Below are 19362 nucleotides of genomic sequence, written 5' to 3' on the forward strand. Positions count from 1 at the left end.
AGCCACCGCCATGCACTCAGTGCTGCTGGTCACATGTGCCTGGCATGACCTGAGCCCATGCTACTAGGGCCCTCCACAGGGAGAGCCCTGAGGTCCCCATGCACCCTTGCAAGGAACTGAGCCGTGCTCAGTGTATGATCCCCAACAGCATGCTATTGCTCTGTGCTAGATGCCACCTCGGTGTGAGGTCAGACTCTGGTGCCATTTGTAAGATGCTTGGGTTGGTTGAGACTTTCCCTCCAGGCCCATAAATTTTTCTGCTTGGGTTATTTAAGTTTTTGTCCTTTTGAATTAAGCCTGAGGTACCTTGTCCCATGTATTGGACTGGGCACACCTGAGACCTGAGTAACCAGGGTTCTCTGGAGCACAGAAACTTTCTCTGGAGCCACCGTGGAAGGCTGGGACAGAATGGATGTTGCTGCAGCACCAGAGACACCACCAGCCTTCCTTCTGGCCAGGCTGGCTCTTGGCCTCAGGAATTCTGGTGGAGTCCGAGTGTGCTCCAACATACAAGACCCACAGGGACCTGCAGGAACCCGGGCTAAGTCCACTGCCAGGAAGGCCTGACCTCCTACCCCTGGAGGTGATCCTCCATGTACAGAGGGAACCGAGCACCTGGTCTGCACCTCAAACTGGGCGAGGGGAGGACGGAAGACCCTTTGTGTGTTCCCAGACCACCCTCCTTCCCTCTCTCCCTGCTCTCTCTGCCCTGGCCTTGCTAGCTTCCTTTTCCCTTCCCTCTGCTCCCCCTCACCATCCCGTTCTGATTGTCCTTCAGGTATGAGTGACAGTGTCAAGGACAAATTCTCCATCGCGTTTTCCATCGTGGGCATGTTTGCCTCCCATGCAGTGGGAAGCCTCAGTGTGTTCTTCTGTGCAGAGATCACCCCCACGGTAATAAGGTGTGTATGGGAGGCGCCCATGGGGTGTGTTCTGGGGGCCCAGGGTGGGCTGCCTGTTCAGCAAGGCTCCTGGTGAATTAACCACTGTCAGCTTCATCTGGCCCCAGCCTCTGGATGGGGGCTGTGTGTGCTGAGCATGTGAGCTTCAAGATGGGGTGCTCCACCCTCACCCCGAGGCAACAGAGAATCAGGTGAGAACTTGACCCTGGTTCTGTCCAGGTAGTAGCTGAAGGAACGGGGAGCAGGGCACTTGTCAGCAGCGTACAGGAAATGGAACAATGACTGGAAAAGGAGAGAAAATCGGTAGATAACTTACACCATTACTTCAAATGAAATCAAACACTCTCAACTCTTCTGAGACCTCAATTTAAAAAAATTCCAGTTCAGAATAAAAATGTGAAGTAGAAAAGACCTTTCTTTTTTACTGACCTGAGAAATTGATGTCCCTAGTCCAAACAGAAGCCTCATGGCTTTATTTATTTAATCAATATTAATCGCAAACCCACCAGTGTGCCAGGCAGAGTAGGTCAGTGAGCAGCACAAAGATACACTCCTGGTGGGTTTGTGGTTATTTCGTAATTTCCTAAGAGGTGGTGATAACTGCACTTAGCTCATTTTGTTTTGGTTTGTGAAGCTGGGTCTGATACTTTCTGGTGCTGTCCCTGGGTGGCGGCTGGGGGAGGCGGGGAACACTACACACCACTTGATGTTACTAAGATTACAGCACGATGTAAGTGTTCCCCTGTGTTTGAAACGGCACCACTTAACTGCAAAGCCGTACATTTTCCTGGTAATTACTGTGTGTGACTTATGGAAGCACTCATCTTGATTTACTTTGACTTTTGTATGGGAATATCAGTAACATTTCTAACACATGCTTTTTTTAAATGTAAATTGTGAATATGGGTGATTATCAGCTGTGAGATAAAAGCCCAGAAGCCAGTGTGGCCCTTTCCACCCTTACCTTCCCACGTGGGAAAACAAGCAGCGGCCAATGCAGTTCAAGGTGGGGTTGGTGCAAGCTGCTGGTTTCTGCCCCGGGGCTGGGAAGGGCTCCAGGAGGAGGCAGGCAGGTACACGGTCTCTTCTTCCCACACATCCAGTAGTCATGCTGACAGTGAAATTTTCACATGACCTCACTTTGATTCATTCTCCTGGATTTTTATGACACAAGCCAAGCCTGAAGGCAGCTTGTTGTTACCTGTGAGATAAAATGCCGAGAAATTGTGTGTTTAAGAGAAATGCAGTTAGGGACAGACTCATAGCTGGAGAGCAGGATGACAGCTGGGTGGAGGGTTAGGGGGTGGAGGGGTCCAGCAGAAATGGAGAAAGGACTCACTGACATGGACAACAGTGTGGTGACTGCTGGGAAGAGAGGGTATAAGGGGACAAGTAATAGGGGGAAATACAATAAAGATTAGCTTTTAAAAAACAAAAATCAAATAAAATCTTTTTTTAAAAAAAGCAAGTAAATGCCAAGTAATTCATCTGTGCAACCTTCTCCCTAAGGCAAGTGAGAAGCCGGAAGCTTTTTTTGTTTGTTACACTGGAAGTTGCAAAGTGCCTGATCCAGACAGTGGCTCTGTCTGTCTTTCCCTTACCTAAACTTCCTTCCAGCACGGGCATTTTCAGTACAGCAGAAGTCAGGATTAGATACGGCTTTCCGCTAGCCCCCCAGCCTTTGTGTGATTATGGATATTTCCCAGGGGATGGCCTCCCCTGCACTCTGTTAATGGGTGGACGTCATTATTCACGTAAGACTTTGCTTAAGAGGCTCAACTCAAGGAAATGCAGTATCCTTTTCCTCTGTGATGCAAACCTAGAATGATGATTTCGGGATAGAATTTAAACAAATATGTTGTCATATTCATCTTGCCAAGATGAAGAACTGGAAAAATATTGGCCCCTCGGTGATGTTTTTGTACTTGCAGAGAATGAAAGAATTCAGGCCAAAGGGGGTCAGGTCTCCTGGCCAGGATGCAAGAATTTCTGGTGGTACTGATGACCTACTTTTGGCACCCTTTCCTTCTGAAGGCCGTCCCTTCTTCCCTGCACACTCAGTGATAGGTCCCAAGGAGCCCCTGCGACCTCAGCGACTTCCTTTATCAACCCCTGCCCACTTCAGGCAGATAAGTCCAGGGTAAGCTAGGATGGGTGGCTCTCAATTTGTGAGCTTCATTTTTCCTAATACAAAAGGAGCCTTTTTCTATAATGCTGTATTAAAAACACATCTTCTGAACAAGAACAGTAGCACAGGATAAGCTGCCAGGATGGACTCTCTACAAACAGGAAGATAAGAACCTTTCTGCACAAAAACTTGTGGAACTCCATTGTCTGAGAATGGCAGTGACTCACCAGAATGCTAACTGAACGAATACAGACTGTTTCATGAGATTCCATCCAAACTTCCTGTTGCAGAGAAGCGCTTCCCTCCCACATAGGCCCATCCAGATGCCATTCATTTACCATTAGCTGAGGCAGTTTCTTCTCAGGCTTTTCAGCTGGGTGACTCGCAGGCAGATTGGGAAGGCCGCTGTGTCTGCAGCACCTTCTCCCCTTTGGCTTGGAAGGAAGTGGCCGGGAGTCCTGGTTGATCCAGAAGCATGTGGTAGCTTTTTGGTGGCAGATCATCTTTTCTGTGCAGTGTTCACCTAGAAGCTCAGGCCTTCACTGTCTTCTTGTCCCCTCAGAGAGGGGTCGGGTAAGAGAGAAGGCAGGTGCCACTGCTGACAGCAAGCGCCCTTTGTTTTCCCACGGTTCTCACGGGTTCCCTTGGAGCTCTGAGCCTAGTTTGTCTGAGTTACCTGCTCCCTCCTGGTGGGTGTGTCTCCTGCTCTGCTCCCCCTCAGGCTCTCCCACCTCTTCTAGAAATTTTTCTGGAACTTACCTCATCTGAGACCTTCCTTCTAACCAACTCCTCTCTGTTCCCACTTCAGGACTAGAACTCAGACCCTGACGTCTTCTGCTCTAAAGACGCCTCAGAAACCAGCACTGAGGGCAAAGGTGGCCTATATGTAATGTGACATGTGGAGTCTGGTTAACTTAAAACCTGTGTCATACACACACACAGTATTTATCACAATGTTCAGTGAGTGACCGGAAGCCAAGGAGATGAGGCGTGCATGTTAGAAGTTAAACAGGTGGAAGAGGAACAACCAAAGTGCAGAGGATGTGGCCTGGAGCCTAAGATTTGGCAGAGGTGGAGCCTAGTGTGATCCCAGCAGCTGCTTGCCTATCCCTGTATGGCCCTGGGCGAGTCCTGTAGCCAGCCATGTGCATCCCTTTGCCCTAACAAGAGGCTACTTGTGGCCACCTATGGGGTGGTGGTGATGGAGGAGGAGATATTCTGTGTTAAGGGTCTGGCCTCAGTAAATTGATATTGACAGCTATCCCAAGACATGGACAAAACCTATATGCCTGTGGATTGATAATGAGCTCAGAATCCATTTTTTATTCTTTTACCTGACTGCTAATGCTATTAATCATAATAGTTACATTTATTCTTTGGGTTTTTCTATATAGTCCAACTGTCTGTAATTACTAAACATGTATACCTGTCAATATTTTTAAAAGAACATTAGTATTATTATTACTCCTACCTGAATATTTTCAGCAGTTAACCTTTATTTCTGTAAAAATGACACAAATATCTGTTTATCCTTGACTTTGCAGTCTAGGTAAAACAAACTAAGTAATATAAAAGACAGTGAAAAATGGGAGGTATGTTTGTGGGATTTACATGTTTAATGGTATGTTTTGAAGATTCTAAAATTCTTAATTCATTAGCTGCTTCCAATAATAAGTCTCTGTGTATATGGATCTTTCTATCTGTAATTTAGATATTATTACTGGTAAAACAAAGCTATCCAGTGGAAATGAAAATTTGTGTGCTTATAAAGCACAGCAAGGCAAAATTTGCCCCTCCTTCGTTATCTTTTATCTGTAAACTGAGGGTCTGACTGCTCTATTAAAAATGGGCATGTTCTGCCCTCTACTGACAACCTAGAGAAAAGCAGAAAAGTGCAGAAAAGTGCTCAAAGCTTTTGCCGGGAGGAAAATGAAACTATCATTTATTTATTTTTTTGGATTATGCTATTATAGTTTTCCCAATTTTCCCCCTTTATCCACCCCACACCCCCAAACCCTCCAGCATTCCTCCCCTTAGTTCATGTCCATGGGTTGTACATATAAATTCTTTGAATTCTCTGTTTCCTATACCATTTTTGACATCTACGTTCATCTACCATAAATGAAGCATCAGTTATGCTTCTTTTTCCCTGTACCTTTCCCCGACTATTCCTCCCCTCCCACTCCCCACTGAAATCCCTCCATGTGATCTCCATTTCTCTGATTCTGTTTCTGTTCTAGTTGTTTGCTTAGTTTTTGTTTTCATTGTTTTTCCTTTCTTTTAGGTTCATTTGTTGATAGTTGTGTTTGTTGTCATTTTACCGTTCATGGTTTTTGGTCTTCAATTTCTTAGATAAGTCCCTTTAACATTTTCATAAGGGCTTAATATATCATAAGGGCTTGGTGATGATGAACTCCTTTAACCTGACCTTATCTGGGAAGCACTTTATCTGCCCTTCCATTCTAAATGATAGCTTTGCTGGATAGAGCAATCTTGGATGTAGGTCCTTGCCTTTCATGATTTGAGATACTTCTTTTCAAATATCTCAAGTCATGCCTTTTGGTTGTGAAAGGAAGTGAAGGTTTTCTACCTATGCCTCCCTTCTTGCCTGCAAGGTTTCTTTTGAGAAATCAGTTGATAGCCCTATGGGAACTCCTCTGTAGGTAACTGTCTCCCTTTCTCTTGCTGCTTTTAAGATGCTCTCTTTATCTTTAATCTTGGGTAACTTAATGATGATGTGCCTTGGTGTGTTCCTCTTTGGGTCCAACTTCTTTGGGTCTCTGTGGGCTTCCTGGACTTCCTGGAAGTCTATTTCCTTTGACAGATTGGGGAAGTTTTCCTTAAATAATTTGTTCAAATAAGTTTTTGATTTCTTGTTCTTCTCCTTCTGGCACCCCTATAATTCATATATTGGAATGTTTAAAGTTGTCCCAGAAATTCCTAAGCCTCTCTTCATTTTTTTGAATTCTTGTTTCTTCTGTTCTGGTTGGATGTTTTTCCTTTTTTCTAAATCACTGCTTTAAGTCCTGGTTTTCTTCCTGTCACTGTTGCTTCCCTGAATATTTTGCTTTATTTCACTTTTGGTATCTTTCATCTGTTCTTTTATTTCTAGACCAAGCTCAGTTAGTTCTGTGAGCATTTTGATTACCAGGGCTTTGAACTCTTTCTCATATAGGTTGGCTATCTCCTCATCATTTAGCTCTCTTTCTGGAGTTTTGCTCTGTTCTTTCATTTGGGCCCTTTTTCTTTGTCTTGGCACCTGTTAAGTTGTAAGGGGGCAGGGTCTTAGGCATTGTCCAGGGCAGGACAAACCTCCTTGCTGTACTATGGCACTGCCTGTGTGGGAGGAGCCAGAGAGGAAACAATGCAGCTCACCTGCTCGGCTCTAGCCCCACTTTCCAATGAACTCTTGTGTGAGACTGGGAGTTTCTCCCACTGCGGAAACCCCCACAGTAGTCCACCATCAGCTCTGAGTCTCTGTTTCCTGTTCAGTCAGCCTGGTCCCCAAGGTCCACCACCTTGCCACAGTTCTCTCCATCCACCTGTCTTACTAGTCTGGTTGGCTATTTGTTTAATTCCTTGGCTGTCAGAGTCCTATGCAGTTTGATTTTCTGGCACTATTGGTTGTTTATTGATTTTAGATTGATTGTTACCCTCCTTTTGGTTATGAGAGGAAGGCGAAGGGTTTCTACCTATGCCTCCATCTTGGCTGGAACTACCCCAAAATTGTTTTAATCTTACTGAGTAATTTTAAAGTATCCTTGATGGAAAACCAAATAGAAAATTGCTTTCATAGAAAAAAGATATAAAGATACATTGCACATTACATATACATGTGTATTTACATGTACATGTGTATATAGGTACTTTTTTAATACTTCATCTAGTCCTACCAAAAATCAGATGTATTTCATTTGACATGATTTATTAACATTACATATTAGTATGATAGAGTCCATTTGGCATGATGAAGGGAGACTTCTGTCTGCTCCTTTAACCATGCATCTGTGCTCAGCCTTCCTAACGAGTCTGTGCCCTCTGCCTGCCTGTACACTAACCACAGTGGCCTTTACATGCACTGAGCAGGGCAAGTCTCTTGCTGCCTGTCAGTAGCATTCACCCTTAGTGAAAAGATCAAGTGGAAACCCAGGAGGTTTCAGAAAAAAATGATGTCTTCTTGGTATCAAAGGCCCGAATGAAACACGTCCATTTTCCCTGGCATCTGATATGTCCCTTGCAATGTACTTTGGCTTCCTGAAGTGGCCAGAATAATCAAAGACTAAGTGGCAATTTCAGGTGTTCATATTCTTCATCTTATAGATGGAGTCAATCCCATTGCTCTTTCTTGTGGTTGTCTATATTTAACCTGTCCTGTTCATTTGGGTGAGCCGAACTTCCTATGCAGGAAGCTGGTATAGTCCATAAACATCCAATATTTATTAAGCGTAAACAGTGTGTGCCAGCTGATGTTCTAGGAAATAAACCTTGACCTTGAAGGGTTCATAAACTAATAATGATGATAAGCATATGAACAAATACTAGCAGAAAGGTTCAGAGTGTCTTTAAAAGATTGCCTGGGACCCTCTGCCTAGGAAGGGGGTTATTGTCTGGGAGACACTCCCCAAAATACTGCTGTTTCTCATTAGTGGCCCACTGATGTCTCAGTAGCACAGTGAGATGACTATTCCTCTAGCACTTCCAGCCTCTCCCTTAGTGAAAGGCTTTCTAATACACAGTACTGATGACACAGCCTGGGTGAGAAGTCCCTGTTTCCTTCCATGGCTAAGGCTGGGGAATTCTGTCACTCACTGATTTGTGTATTGGTTGTCTATTGCTGTATAACAGATTATCCCAAAGCTTGGTGGCTTCAAACACCTATACTTATTGTCTCAGTTTCCGCGGGCAGCAGTGTGCATGGCCTAGCTGGGCCCTCAACTTCAGGGTCTCCCCAGGCCATGACTAGCTTCCAAGCTCATTCAGTAACTGGCAGGTTTCTTAATCTATTTGGGCTGGTATGACAGAATACCATAGACTGGGCGGTTGATAAACAACAGAAAGTTATTTCTCACAGTTCTGGAGGTGTGGAAGTCTAGGACCAAGGTGTCAGCAAATCTGGTATCTGGTGAGGGCCTGCTTCCTGGTTCATAGACACCCATCCTCTTGCTGTGCCCTTACATGGTGGAAGGTACGAGAGCTCTTGGGTTCCTTTTATAAGGACACTAATCCCATCCATTAGGGATCCACCTTCCTGACCTTATCACCTCCCAAAGGCCCACCTCCTAACACCATCATTCTGGGGATTAGAAGTTCAACATATGAATTTGGAGAAATGCAAACATTCACACCATAACAGCAGGATTCGGTTCCTTGCTCACAGTTGGACTGAGGGCCTTAGTTTCTTGTTGGCTTTTGGCTGGAAGCCACCTTAGATCCTTGCCACATGGAACTCATCATAGCAGCTTGCTTCATCAATGCCAACAAGAGAATCTGCTAGAAGTCACAGTCTTTTGTAACCTAAGCATGGAAGGACACCTTATTACCTTTGCTGCATTTTATTTGTAAACAGTGAGTTACTAGGTCCAGCTCATTCTCAATGTACAGGGGCATGATCACAGCATAGTGGGAGTGGTGGGGCCATCTTAGAAATCTGACTTCCCTGCCCCATAAAGACCCAGGTGCTAGCCAGCTCCCCACCAGGGAGCTGGGTTGAGGTGAGAGATAACAAACTGAGTCAGGCCTGGTTGCTGCCCTTGAAAACCTTTTAAGTGTATATCAGAGACCCACAGACATTCGAACATGAGTGAGTCTGGGCTGTAAACTCAAGTGTGCTGACGGCATGGTGAGAGCACCCAAGAGCGAGGAAGGGAAGAACCTGGGGCTGAGAGAACTAGGCAACATGTACAGCCTGCATGGGGGTGCTGCCTGGGACTGCCGGCTCCAGGGAGCAGGTGGAACAGCCAGCGGTCCAGGAGGAGGGAGGCATGTGCACAAAGGAGCAGTGTTAGGGGAAAGAATGAAGCCTCATTCCAGATGATGCAGTGAGCAGGAGCAGAGGTCTCTGGAAGGGAGAGGGCAGTGAGCCTGAGGCAGCTTCAGGAGGCATGGTTTGCAGGGCTTGGGTGAGAGGACCCGGGCAAAAGGGGAAGGAAGGACCAAAGCAGTTCCAACACCCTCTGACAGCCTTTGGGTCTCCACGTTATCTCTGGAGGCTTTGGCCTCCTCTTCTCTTTAGCCTCTCAGTTCTTGAACTTGCCCAGCTCCAGCCCTGCCATCAGGCTCCTGGCCAGCTCTCACCAAACACCTCCAGCCCTGAATCAATCTGCTGATCTCCAGTCTTCCCTCCACCTCCTGCCCTTGTCACTGTAATGTTAATACAGCAAGAAAGAAGTTAGAAATGCATCAATATTTTTGCTCTGTGGTGCCAACAGAGAGGGGGAGAGAGCTCAGACAACTGGAGGAAGAACAGCAGCACGCCTGCACTCTGTGTGTCCTGTCTGTCCCCTGCATCCCAACCCCGGCACCCCATCTCCAGCACCCATACATCAGAGCTCCTCGCTTTGCTGCTCTTCCCAGTCTTCTCTGAGGCTTACAGGGGCAAATCCTGGTGACGGTGGAGCCAGAGTTCTGACCCAGTCCACTGGCTCCAGAACCTCTTCTCTTCACTGTTGCAGCTTCCACCTGTGTAGCAAAAAGGGTCTGTGTAGCCTGGCCTGTGTATATGGGTTTACTTGATGCCAGGGCAGCCCTGATTGCTGACTGTCCAGTTTTGGCACTTACTCCTCAAAGTGAACAAACACTAGTGAAGTCTCCATGCCAGAACTGTGCCAAGTGTGGGGACCCAGGTAAAAAGCCACGTGTCCTTCAGGAAACACATGAGACGGTTATCTATCCCAGGAACCTGGCAGAGCTGGGCATGAAGGACCCAGAGAGCTTAGCTGAGCCAGAGTGCAAAAACCTCACGGAGGGAGTGAAGGAGAGTGAGGAACTTTGAGGCCAAAGGTGCTGGGGGAGCCAGTGGACCTAAGGGCAGGGCCAGGGGACAGGAGGGAGAAGTGGAGCCCTTGGGAGCTGTGCAGGAGACAGGAAACGAGCCACCAAAGGATTTGGAGCAGAGTGGTACCATCAGCTCTGTATTCTAGACAGGCTGCTTTGTCAACCGTGGAGAAAGAAAGTCTGAGGGGATGGAGGATCCTGTGGGAGATACACCAGTGAGGGGAGTGTAACCCGGATGGGCCTGAACTTGGTCACTGGCTGGGAAAGGGAAGAGTCAGGGACGCTCAGGCTCTAGCTTTGTCCCTAGGACACTGTGCCTGGTGAGGCTGTCCCTCTTGAAACCCAGCCTTAGACCTTAGCCTGCAAGCAACCAAAGGAGCATACTCTTCCCCACCCCCACCTCTGAGTCACCCAGCACCAAAGAAGTGAGGAAAGCCCTTGCCACTGTGCCTGAGGCCACACCCTCTGGTGGGTTGGCTGCTATCTGCAAGCAAACAAGGCCATTCCTAATTAGAGTGAGAAGGGAGAGAGAGGAGTGTCTTATTTTTTTTTGTTATGAAGCATGACAAAATGGGGAGACCACCCATTGTCCCACCCATCACACACAATTGCCACTTTAATGTCCTATTCCTGAGCTAAAAATGTTTGCATAAAAATATTCTTAAAAAATGTTTTTGAAAGCCCTGGCTGGCGTAGCTCAGTGAATTGAGCGCAGGCTGCGAAACAAAGTGTCGCAGGTTCGATTCCCAGCCGGGGTACAGGCCTGGGTTGCAGGCTATAACCCCCAGCAACCGCACATTGATGTTTCTCTCTCTCTCTCTATCTCCCTCCCTTCCCACTCTAAACATAAATAAATAAAATCTTTAAAAAAAAATGTTTTCGAGACTGTGCTCCATCCTGTCTTGACCATAGAATTCTGTATGTCTGATTTGAGGCAGCCCTTAGGTACAAGTGTCCTCCTGGGGAGCCCAAGACATGGCCCTCCCTGCCTGAGCGTCCCTCGTTCCCTGTCTTCCTCCGATCCAGGACTGGCCAGCCTGAGGGCCTGCTGTAGTAGGACAGCAGGTAGCCAAGGCAGGATCTCTTTCCCCTTGTTGGAAACAGTGAAGGCCCTGGAGAGGAGAATTTGCTGCTCAGCCCCACGGTGGGCAAAGCAGAGTAGAAATTCCCACCAGGCAACAGGGGTGGCAGGCAGAAGGGAGCGTGGGCAGTGTCTGTGTCCTCAGGAGGAAAAGGTGAGCCCTGGCTGGCCACCCTTCTAGGCCAGAAGTTTGGAGAACCTGTATCAACAGACAGGTAGAACAGTTTTGGGATTTTCTTAACAGCTTTATTGAAGTATAATTAACATATCATAAAATTCACCCACTTTTAGTATGCAATGCAGCAATCACCACAGTCCAGTTGTAGGACATTTCCACCTCCCGAAAGTTCCCTCATAGCCCTTCGCAGTCTCCGTCCCTACCCCAGCGCCGGGCAGCCACTAACCTGCTCTCTGTTGCTATAGATCTGCTTTCTTCGGACACTTCATATAAATGGAGTCATACAGTCACTTAGTATGTTTCTGAAATCCATCCACGGTCCTTTTCTTATGGACCACCTTTTGTTTCTCCTGTCACCAGCTGGTGGACATTTGAACTCTGTGCAGTTGGGGGCTGGTATTAATGATACTACAATGAGCCTTCACTGATAAGTTTGTGTATGGACACAGGTTGTCATGTTTCATAGGATTGGAATTGCTGGGTCGTAAAAGTTTAGATTTAAGTTTTTAAGAAAATGCCACACTTTTCCACAGTGGGCACATCATTTTTCTTTCCTACTGGCAACATATGAGGGTTCTAGTTTCTCTGCTTCTTCACCAGCACTTGCTATTGTCTGTCTCTTTGATTATAGCCATCCTCGTGGGTGTGAAAGAATATCTCATTGTGACTATGATATGCATTTCTCTAATGACTAAATGGTGTACATCTTTTTGTATGCTAATTGAATATTTTATAGTTTCTTCAGAGAAATGTCTATTCAAACCTTTGGCCCATTTTTTAAATTGGGCTTTCTTCTTACTGAGAGCTCTTTATATACCATATTTTTCAGATCATAAGACACCTAGGTTTTAGAGGAGGAAAATTGGAAGAAAATTTTTGAAGCAAAAAATGTGGTAAAATATTTAATAACATAAGCCCTGGCTGGGATAGCTCAGTGTATGGAGCGCGGGCTGAGAACCAAAGTGTCGCAGGTTTGATTCCCAGTCAGGGCACATGCCTGGGTTGCAGGCCACGGCCCCCAGCAACTGCACATTGATGTTTCTCTCTCTCTCTCTTTCTCCCTCCCTTCCCTCTCTAACAATAAATAAAATCTTAAAAAAATACTCCTTTAAAAAATATTTAATAACATAAATAACATACTATTCCACCAATGTAAATGTAAACAGAACTCAACAGCAGCATTAACAACCATTATTCCTCCCAAACCAGGGGAGCTGGGGGGAGGGGGTGTGCATCTTAGAGTCTGAAAAATACAGTATTCTTATCATATATGCTTTGTAAACATTTCTCTCCAGTGTATTGTCTATCTTTTCATTTTCTTAAGAGTGTCTTTTGGAGGGCAGAACTTTTTAATTTTGATAAACTGCAATTGTTCTTTTTTTTCCCTCTTTATGCATCTGTTTTTGATATCATGTGTAAGAAATCTTTTTCCTAACCTAAGGTCCCAAAGATTTTTCCCCTTTCTTCTAGAAGTGTTATAGCTTTAGCTCTTACATTTAGGATTATGATCCATTTGTATAATAGCTCATTTTCGTGTATGATGTGAAGGTCCAACTTCATTCATTTGCATGTGGATATGCAGTTGTCCCAGTACCACTTGTTGAAAACTATTCCACACTGAATTTGCCTTTGTCAAAAACCAGGTGATCATAAATGTAAGGGCTTATTTCTGAACTGTCAATTCTGTTCCCTTGATCTATCAATATGTTAAGGTAGTACCACACTGCCTTAATTACTATACCTTTATAGTAAGTTTTGAAATTGGAAAAATCTATCCTGAGATTTTATTTTTCAAAATTGTTTTAGGTATTTTGAGTACTTTGCATTTCCATGTAAATATTGAGATCAGCTTATCACTTTCTACATAAAGTCAGTCATTGGAATTTGATAGGGATTGTATTGGATCAATTCAGAAAGAATCACCATCTTAAAAATACTGAGTTTTCCAATCCATGAACATGGAATGGCTCTCCATTTATTTTTATATTTTTAATTTTTCTCAGCAATATTTTATAGCTTTCAGCATACATCTTGCATTTCCTTTGTTATTTATTTCTAAGCATTTTACTATTTTGATGTTATTGTGAAAGGAACTTTCTTAATTTCATCTTCCACATGTTTATTGCTACCATGTGGACAGTTGACTTTTATATGTTGATCTTGCAGCTTGTGTCCTTGGACAATATTGTTGTGAGTTAGAGGCACCTGCAGTGTCACCAAGGGGATCACAGGCTCCTTAGGAGCTGAGAGCTCACCCACCCGCTGTCTCCTGCAGGCTGCAGGGGCCTCCCCTTTAGCTTCTCTATGCATGATAAGCACATCCAAGAATAAAGGTCACTTCCCTCAAGGGCAGTACCTAACTATTGAGCAGCTCCCTTTGAAAGTTATTTAAACCAACTGAAATCTGCATTCCTGTACCTTCTGTCTACTGGTCCAGATCTGCTCTCTGGGGCAAGGCAAAGAACTCCACTTCCCTTCCTGGAGACGTGATTTCCTTGTCTGCCCCTTCACTGTGGCCCCAGAGGCTCTGAGACCAGCCAGCCCTATCTGGCCTGTGCGGTGAAGGCACAGCATGACCATGACCTCCTATCATCTGAACACCCTGGTCCTCTTTACTGCAGCCCAGTACTGCACTGCTTTCTCAGTGTCCATATAACACCTTCTCGCCAACACTATACCTTTATGTCAGAATAGACATTAGTTAGACCTGTAAGGGTCTTCTGCAATGATGTGTATCTACAATGCCTTTGGGACATCTGGTAGGTCCCTTTTGTGACAGAGGAGTGCAGAGGAGTGGCCCAAGCTCCAGGCTCGCGTTCAGTCCTTTTGGAGCTCAGTGCTGCAGTGAGTTTCTCTATCGGTGCTTGGTTCTGGCGCAACACTTCCCATTGGCGGTGTGCAGAATGATCTTTAGGAAATACATGGTACAGGACAATAAATGACATCAACTCACAGTGAGAAAATTGCTGTTTTTTAAAGATCTTCAAATCTCTCTGATTATGGCAAGGAGAAAGTCTATTAGTGCTGGTATGTCTTTAACAGCTTCTTTAACCCCTGGTGGTCCCCCAAACCTCACTCACACACACTACCCGTTTTCTAAATGAGGAGCATGAGAGCAAACCATGGGAAAATAGCATCATTTAATAATACTTTCTTTTTCACTTCATGTATATTACTTATGGCCAGTGATACTGTTTTCCATTTACAGTGATGCAAAGTCAGTGAACCAGAAGTGATGTGCAGATGACTGAGCTGAAGGCGGGTTGGGACATCCCACATGAGAGGCTCTGTCTGGTGTGGGGTGGCGCCCGGTGCCCCTGCTTAAGCCAGGATTCTGGGTCTACCATGACCATGCCCTTTGATCCCCATGAAGCTGTGTCCACACTCTGGGAGCCACTGTGTCCCTGGGTACCGAGGTGTGGCCGTGGACACTATCTAACCTTGTGCACTCAACCGTCCTACAGGTGCGGCGGGCTGGGGCTGGTGCTGGCCAGCGCAGGCTTCGGCATGCTGACAGCGCCCATCATCGAGCTGCACAACCAGAAAGGCTACTTCCTGCACCACATCATCTTCGCCTGCTGCACGCTCATCTGCATCATCTGCATCCTCCTGCTGCCTGAGAGCCGGGACCAGAGCCTGCCCGAGAGCATCTCCAACGGGGAGCACTACACGCGGCAGCCGCTCCTGCCACACAAGAAGGGTGAGCAGCCACTGCTGCTCACCAATGCGGAGCTGAAGGACTACTCAGGCCTCCATGACGCAGCAGCGACCATGGGGGACGCGCTGCCTGACGGCGCCACAGCCAACGGCATGAGGTCCTGTGGCTCTGGGCGAGGCCTGCCCTGAGGGGCACCTGGGTCCCCAGGGTGGGGTTGCTTATGCACAGGTTTACAACACGTGGCTGCAGCAGGCAAACACCGCAGGGGCATGGGACCTACCACTGGTGTGGGGAATTCTTTCCAAAACTCTAAGGATCATGTGTGAGGAGGCAGACTCTTCAGAAATAAGACTTTCTTTTCTGCCATTAAATGTTTGTATTTATTTTGGTCATTTTTACGAGAAGCACTTTATTCCCTTTCCTCTCACTGACCTTGCAATAGAACCACCTCCTTCAAGAGAGGGACCCAGTCGCCCCAGCGCAGCAGTCGATCACCACACAGGTCCCTCGCTGCTGCCCGCCACCCCCTGAGCAGCCAGGTGCCACCCGCTCGAAGCTGCACCCATGCTGCCTGCGTGTGTGCAGACACCCACCACGGAGCCGTTCCCAACTGATACTTAGACACAGAAATGTAAATGATCAGGTGTTTGCTAGCTAGGGTGTCTGTTATGGTTTGTAAAGTGTTTTCTGTCTGTAAGGTCAGAGCTTCTGTTACGTGTTTTGGGGGAAAGCAGCTTACAATATCATTAAAACCAGCTTAGTCTTTCCTTCAAGATCATCATCCTTTGGTACTTCATGCTGGAAATCCTTTGGGGAAAACCTTAAACATGTAACCACGAATCTTAAATAATTAGCAACAATGTTGCCAGTTTTCTGACCAAGTTTACCTAGTTAAGTTCACAACTAGCGTAAGTGTGGAAGTCTGAGACATGTTAGCATTAATACTCCTCAGACTTGGCTCCTACAGCAAAGTTCCCTCTTTCACTGTCAGCTTTTTTTTCCAGAACTACTTGAAAACGTGGCTACTTTCGGAACTGAAACCAATAGGGTAAGAACTGACATAGACAGCTAAGGCAAACCCACAAGAGGGCAGGGTGCTCTCCCAAATATGGCCCTTCACGCACAACTGGAGCACACACCACGTAGAAATCACCAGCTTGGATAACTGTCAGCTCTCACTTAATTTCACGCTGAGAGACTGTAAAACCTGTGGGAGTCCATCTCCTTCATGCCTGCCCTTATCTGCTTCCTGCCGCTTCCATCAGCACAGAGGTGGAGCTTAGGGCAAGGAGTGGAATGCTCTCCTCCTGGTCCAACTGACCTCCTGCCTCTTAAAGCACCAAGACCATTTGAGAGAAAGCAATAACTCATCAAAGTTCACTCCCATCCCCATCCCTGATATCCAAAAGTTTTCATTGTGTTCTTCATGTGGTCCCAAAGCTTCCTCTTCCCTTTCATGTCAGGCTTTCTCCACCTGTTGAGGAGTGTTTCAGAGGAAACTCGGAGGGCCTCCTCAAGGACACCCAGGGGCCACTGAGAAACAAGCTTCATTGGCATAGGCAGGCACTACCTTGTAGTAATATAGGCACCTGATTTTTTTAGACAGCATGGGTTCTTTCTAAAAGTGTCCACCTCTCCCCACGACTTTGTGACATGGGCTGTGTTTTTTCCAAGGAAATCGTCGTCTCAGGTCTGTGAATCAGGTGACCTCCAACTGACAGTTACTAGAACTCAAAGGGCCTCAAAAGGGGTTGACTTAACTTGCCTTTCTCCCCTTCTAGCTTTCTATGTTGTCTGCATCTTTCTGTCTCCACTCACCACTGTCCTCCAAATCTGGTGGACATCAATAGGAAGCTGTTGGCTTGATAAAAATACGGTGAAGAAGTGAACTAACGGGCAAGCATGTGTGATTCCAGTGAGTAAACCGCATTTTCTCTGTCAAATCAGTAGCACCTGGAATCTCCAGCCTCATCCACAGACCACTGCTTAGGAAGGAAGGCCATCTGGCCAGTCTCCCTGTTCCAGCCCAGTTCATCCTCGCCTTCTCTCGTCTCTTTTAAGTCACTTTTGTTCCATGTTTCAATGTTAGTCCACATCCACCTTAGTTTAAAAAGGCCTCTACAAAGTGCAGCCTTTGTGTGCCAAACTTGTGAAATACCTTTTGCCTTTTTTAGAGTATTTGCTACAGAGCCACCTGGCAGCAAGATCCATTAAGTCCAGGACATGACATATGCAGCAGCCAAGCCCCTGGGCAGCCGAGGAAGCTGGGAAGGAGCCCGGGAGGTCCTGGGCCAGGCCCTGGCTGGGTGTATTTCTGCATGTATCACCCCAGCACAAGGATACCTTTCAGCCCCTTTGCTGTCCCGCAGAAGGACCTGTGAGTATTCCCTCACAGATCACAGAGACCTGCTCTAAGAACTGCACCGAAGCTAGAGAGAGCTGCCAGTAATGTCTAGGAAGGTGGAGGCATGGCACAGCATTTTAAACTCCTGTTCCAAGGTCTCTGATCTCCATCCTAACTGACAAAAACACTGGTCCAATAGAGACAGCACTGTCACTTCAGCAATCAGGACTAACCCACAGATGACAAGAGAAGCTAGCTGTGAGGACTGGGTTCTTGCGACTGAGGTCTAGGATGTGAAATGAGTAGACAATCAGTAGATGTTTCTGGGCAGAGGTCACACAGCTCTTTGCTCCCAGCAGCCTCATGACTAGGCTGAGCTCTCTTGCTGTTGGTTTAGCTTAAGGCTATCTGAAGCTCTTGAGGAACATCTTTATGAAATATACCCAAAACAGAAAAGTTTCCTTGTGGGCTGAGCACCGTGAAATTCCACACCAAGTGGGCTAGGCGTCAAAGGCCCACCTGAGCCTGATACACGTCCAGTCCTGCCCTGTTCTGCACGGAAGGGGCCGCCGCCAGCTCCCTGGCAGCTGTTGGTTGTGCTTGGACTCCTCAGTCCCATTTCCTTTGTGGTCAGTAGGGAAACAGCTCTCAGGCATTTCAAGTCTGCCTCCCCACCACCTCCTCCCCTGCCTGGGGAGACCCGTCCGGGTATGTGCTGCAGCCACTCTTCTCCACCAGCCACACCTGCATCCTGCCTTCCTACCAGGGAGCTGTGATCCCTTCCAATAAAATTATGCACAAATGTGAACACCTGAGGCAGGGCTAGACAGGTCTTCACTTTCTTTTCCAGAAGTCAGTAACTCTTATCAAATATCTGAGAGTACTAGCACCCAAGACAAGAAAAAGTTTTTCTGTACAGGAAAAAGTTTTAATATTTTTGTTTTCTAAGAGTGTAATTACTTGCAACTAGAATAAAGGGGATGGTAAGTTGTTTTGGCCACAGACCAGAAAGCAAAAATAAACCTCGTAAAGGAAGTATCACACTCAAACAATACCACTTCCTAGAGCCAAATAAGAAATGACTGAAGTGCCATTAAACGAATTGTGACCATCGCGTTGCCCGGCCCCTAGGTGGCGCATGGGGCAGGCACGTGCTGGGGAAGGCCCACACTTCACTTCCAAGTACTCCTTGCTTTGCTGTGTCGTTTTGGAAAAGCAGCACAGTGTGTTATGTCGAGTGGGAATACTTCCCTCTGTCCTTCCTGCCACCCCCACTTGAGGTTTCTAGTCAGACCATGTTACTGTACATGTCAACCGGGATCAATCTGGAGGTGCTCATTCACAGCACAAGCCTAAATCGAGTTCTGAACTGTGTTCAAAGCTAAATGTCTGCATGATGTCACATCTGTTGTACCTTTGGTAAAAATTTGTATGTAAATGTACAGAAATAAAAATGTTGCCCCATTAACAAATTTCCTCTGGAATGTCTTCCCTACCTCATCTGATGGTATCCAATAAAGGGCATTTCACAACCATTGACTACAAGTAATAAAAAAACTCTCCATTCAGATCTTGCTGTGTCCCTGTTTTAGCGCCTCTGTAAACTGAGACTCCTTCAGCCTGGGAGCGGGGGTGGCCTCTCATCTGCTGGCAGAGGTCCAGTCTGAAAGGCAGGCAGAGGCAGAGACAGGATCAAACATGAACTGTCTTATTTAGAACCATTCTCAGACCATCAGTAAGTTTGAGGTCTCTTCTCCTGTGTACTCATGTCTTGCTGATCGTGGCCTGCGAGTCCTAGGGAAGTCAAGAAATGACTGTCTCAACCTGTGATTCTGTGAGGGAAGACTGATAACCCACAACACTCTTCTTTAATGTAGTGGTTTTTTAACAAGAAAACAATGTTTCTTTAATAAAGTTTTATACCAAACTCTTCTCTCCATAGCCCTAATTTTGTGTCACTTACTCTTCCTAGAGAGGTGCCTACTGTGCTGCCAAGCACAGAAGCCCGCTAAGGAGGGAAGCCTCGTAAAGCCTAGACCCAGTCTTCTGAAATGCCTCTGTGCCCTGGCCAAGTGTCA

The 19362-nt window shown here is 46.4% G+C and overlaps 1 protein-coding gene across 2 annotated transcripts in view; it reads left to right on the top strand.

Moving 5' to 3' along the window:
- The window catches only part of SLC22A23 (solute carrier family 22 member 23), a 175548-nt gene extending 156696 nt beyond the window's left edge, over positions 1–18852 (top strand). For both annotated transcript variants that reach the window (XM_036026578.1, XM_028511301.2), the window contains 2 exons: positions 779–902; positions 14747–18852. In XM_036026578.1, the coding sequence (XP_035882471.1) occupies positions 779–902; positions 14747–15128 (506 nt within the window). In that variant the 3' untranslated portion in view covers positions 15129–18852. The remainder of the gene's footprint in view (positions 1–778; positions 903–14746) is intronic.
- The last annotated feature ends 510 nt before the right edge of the window (positions 18853–19362 follow it).

Source organism: Phyllostomus discolor, chromosome 5, assembly GCF_004126475.2.
Source record: "Phyllostomus discolor isolate MPI-MPIP mPhyDis1 chromosome 5, mPhyDis1.pri.v3, whole genome shotgun sequence".
Classification (NCBI taxonomy): Eukaryota; Metazoa; Chordata; class Mammalia; order Chiroptera; family Phyllostomidae; genus Phyllostomus; species Phyllostomus discolor.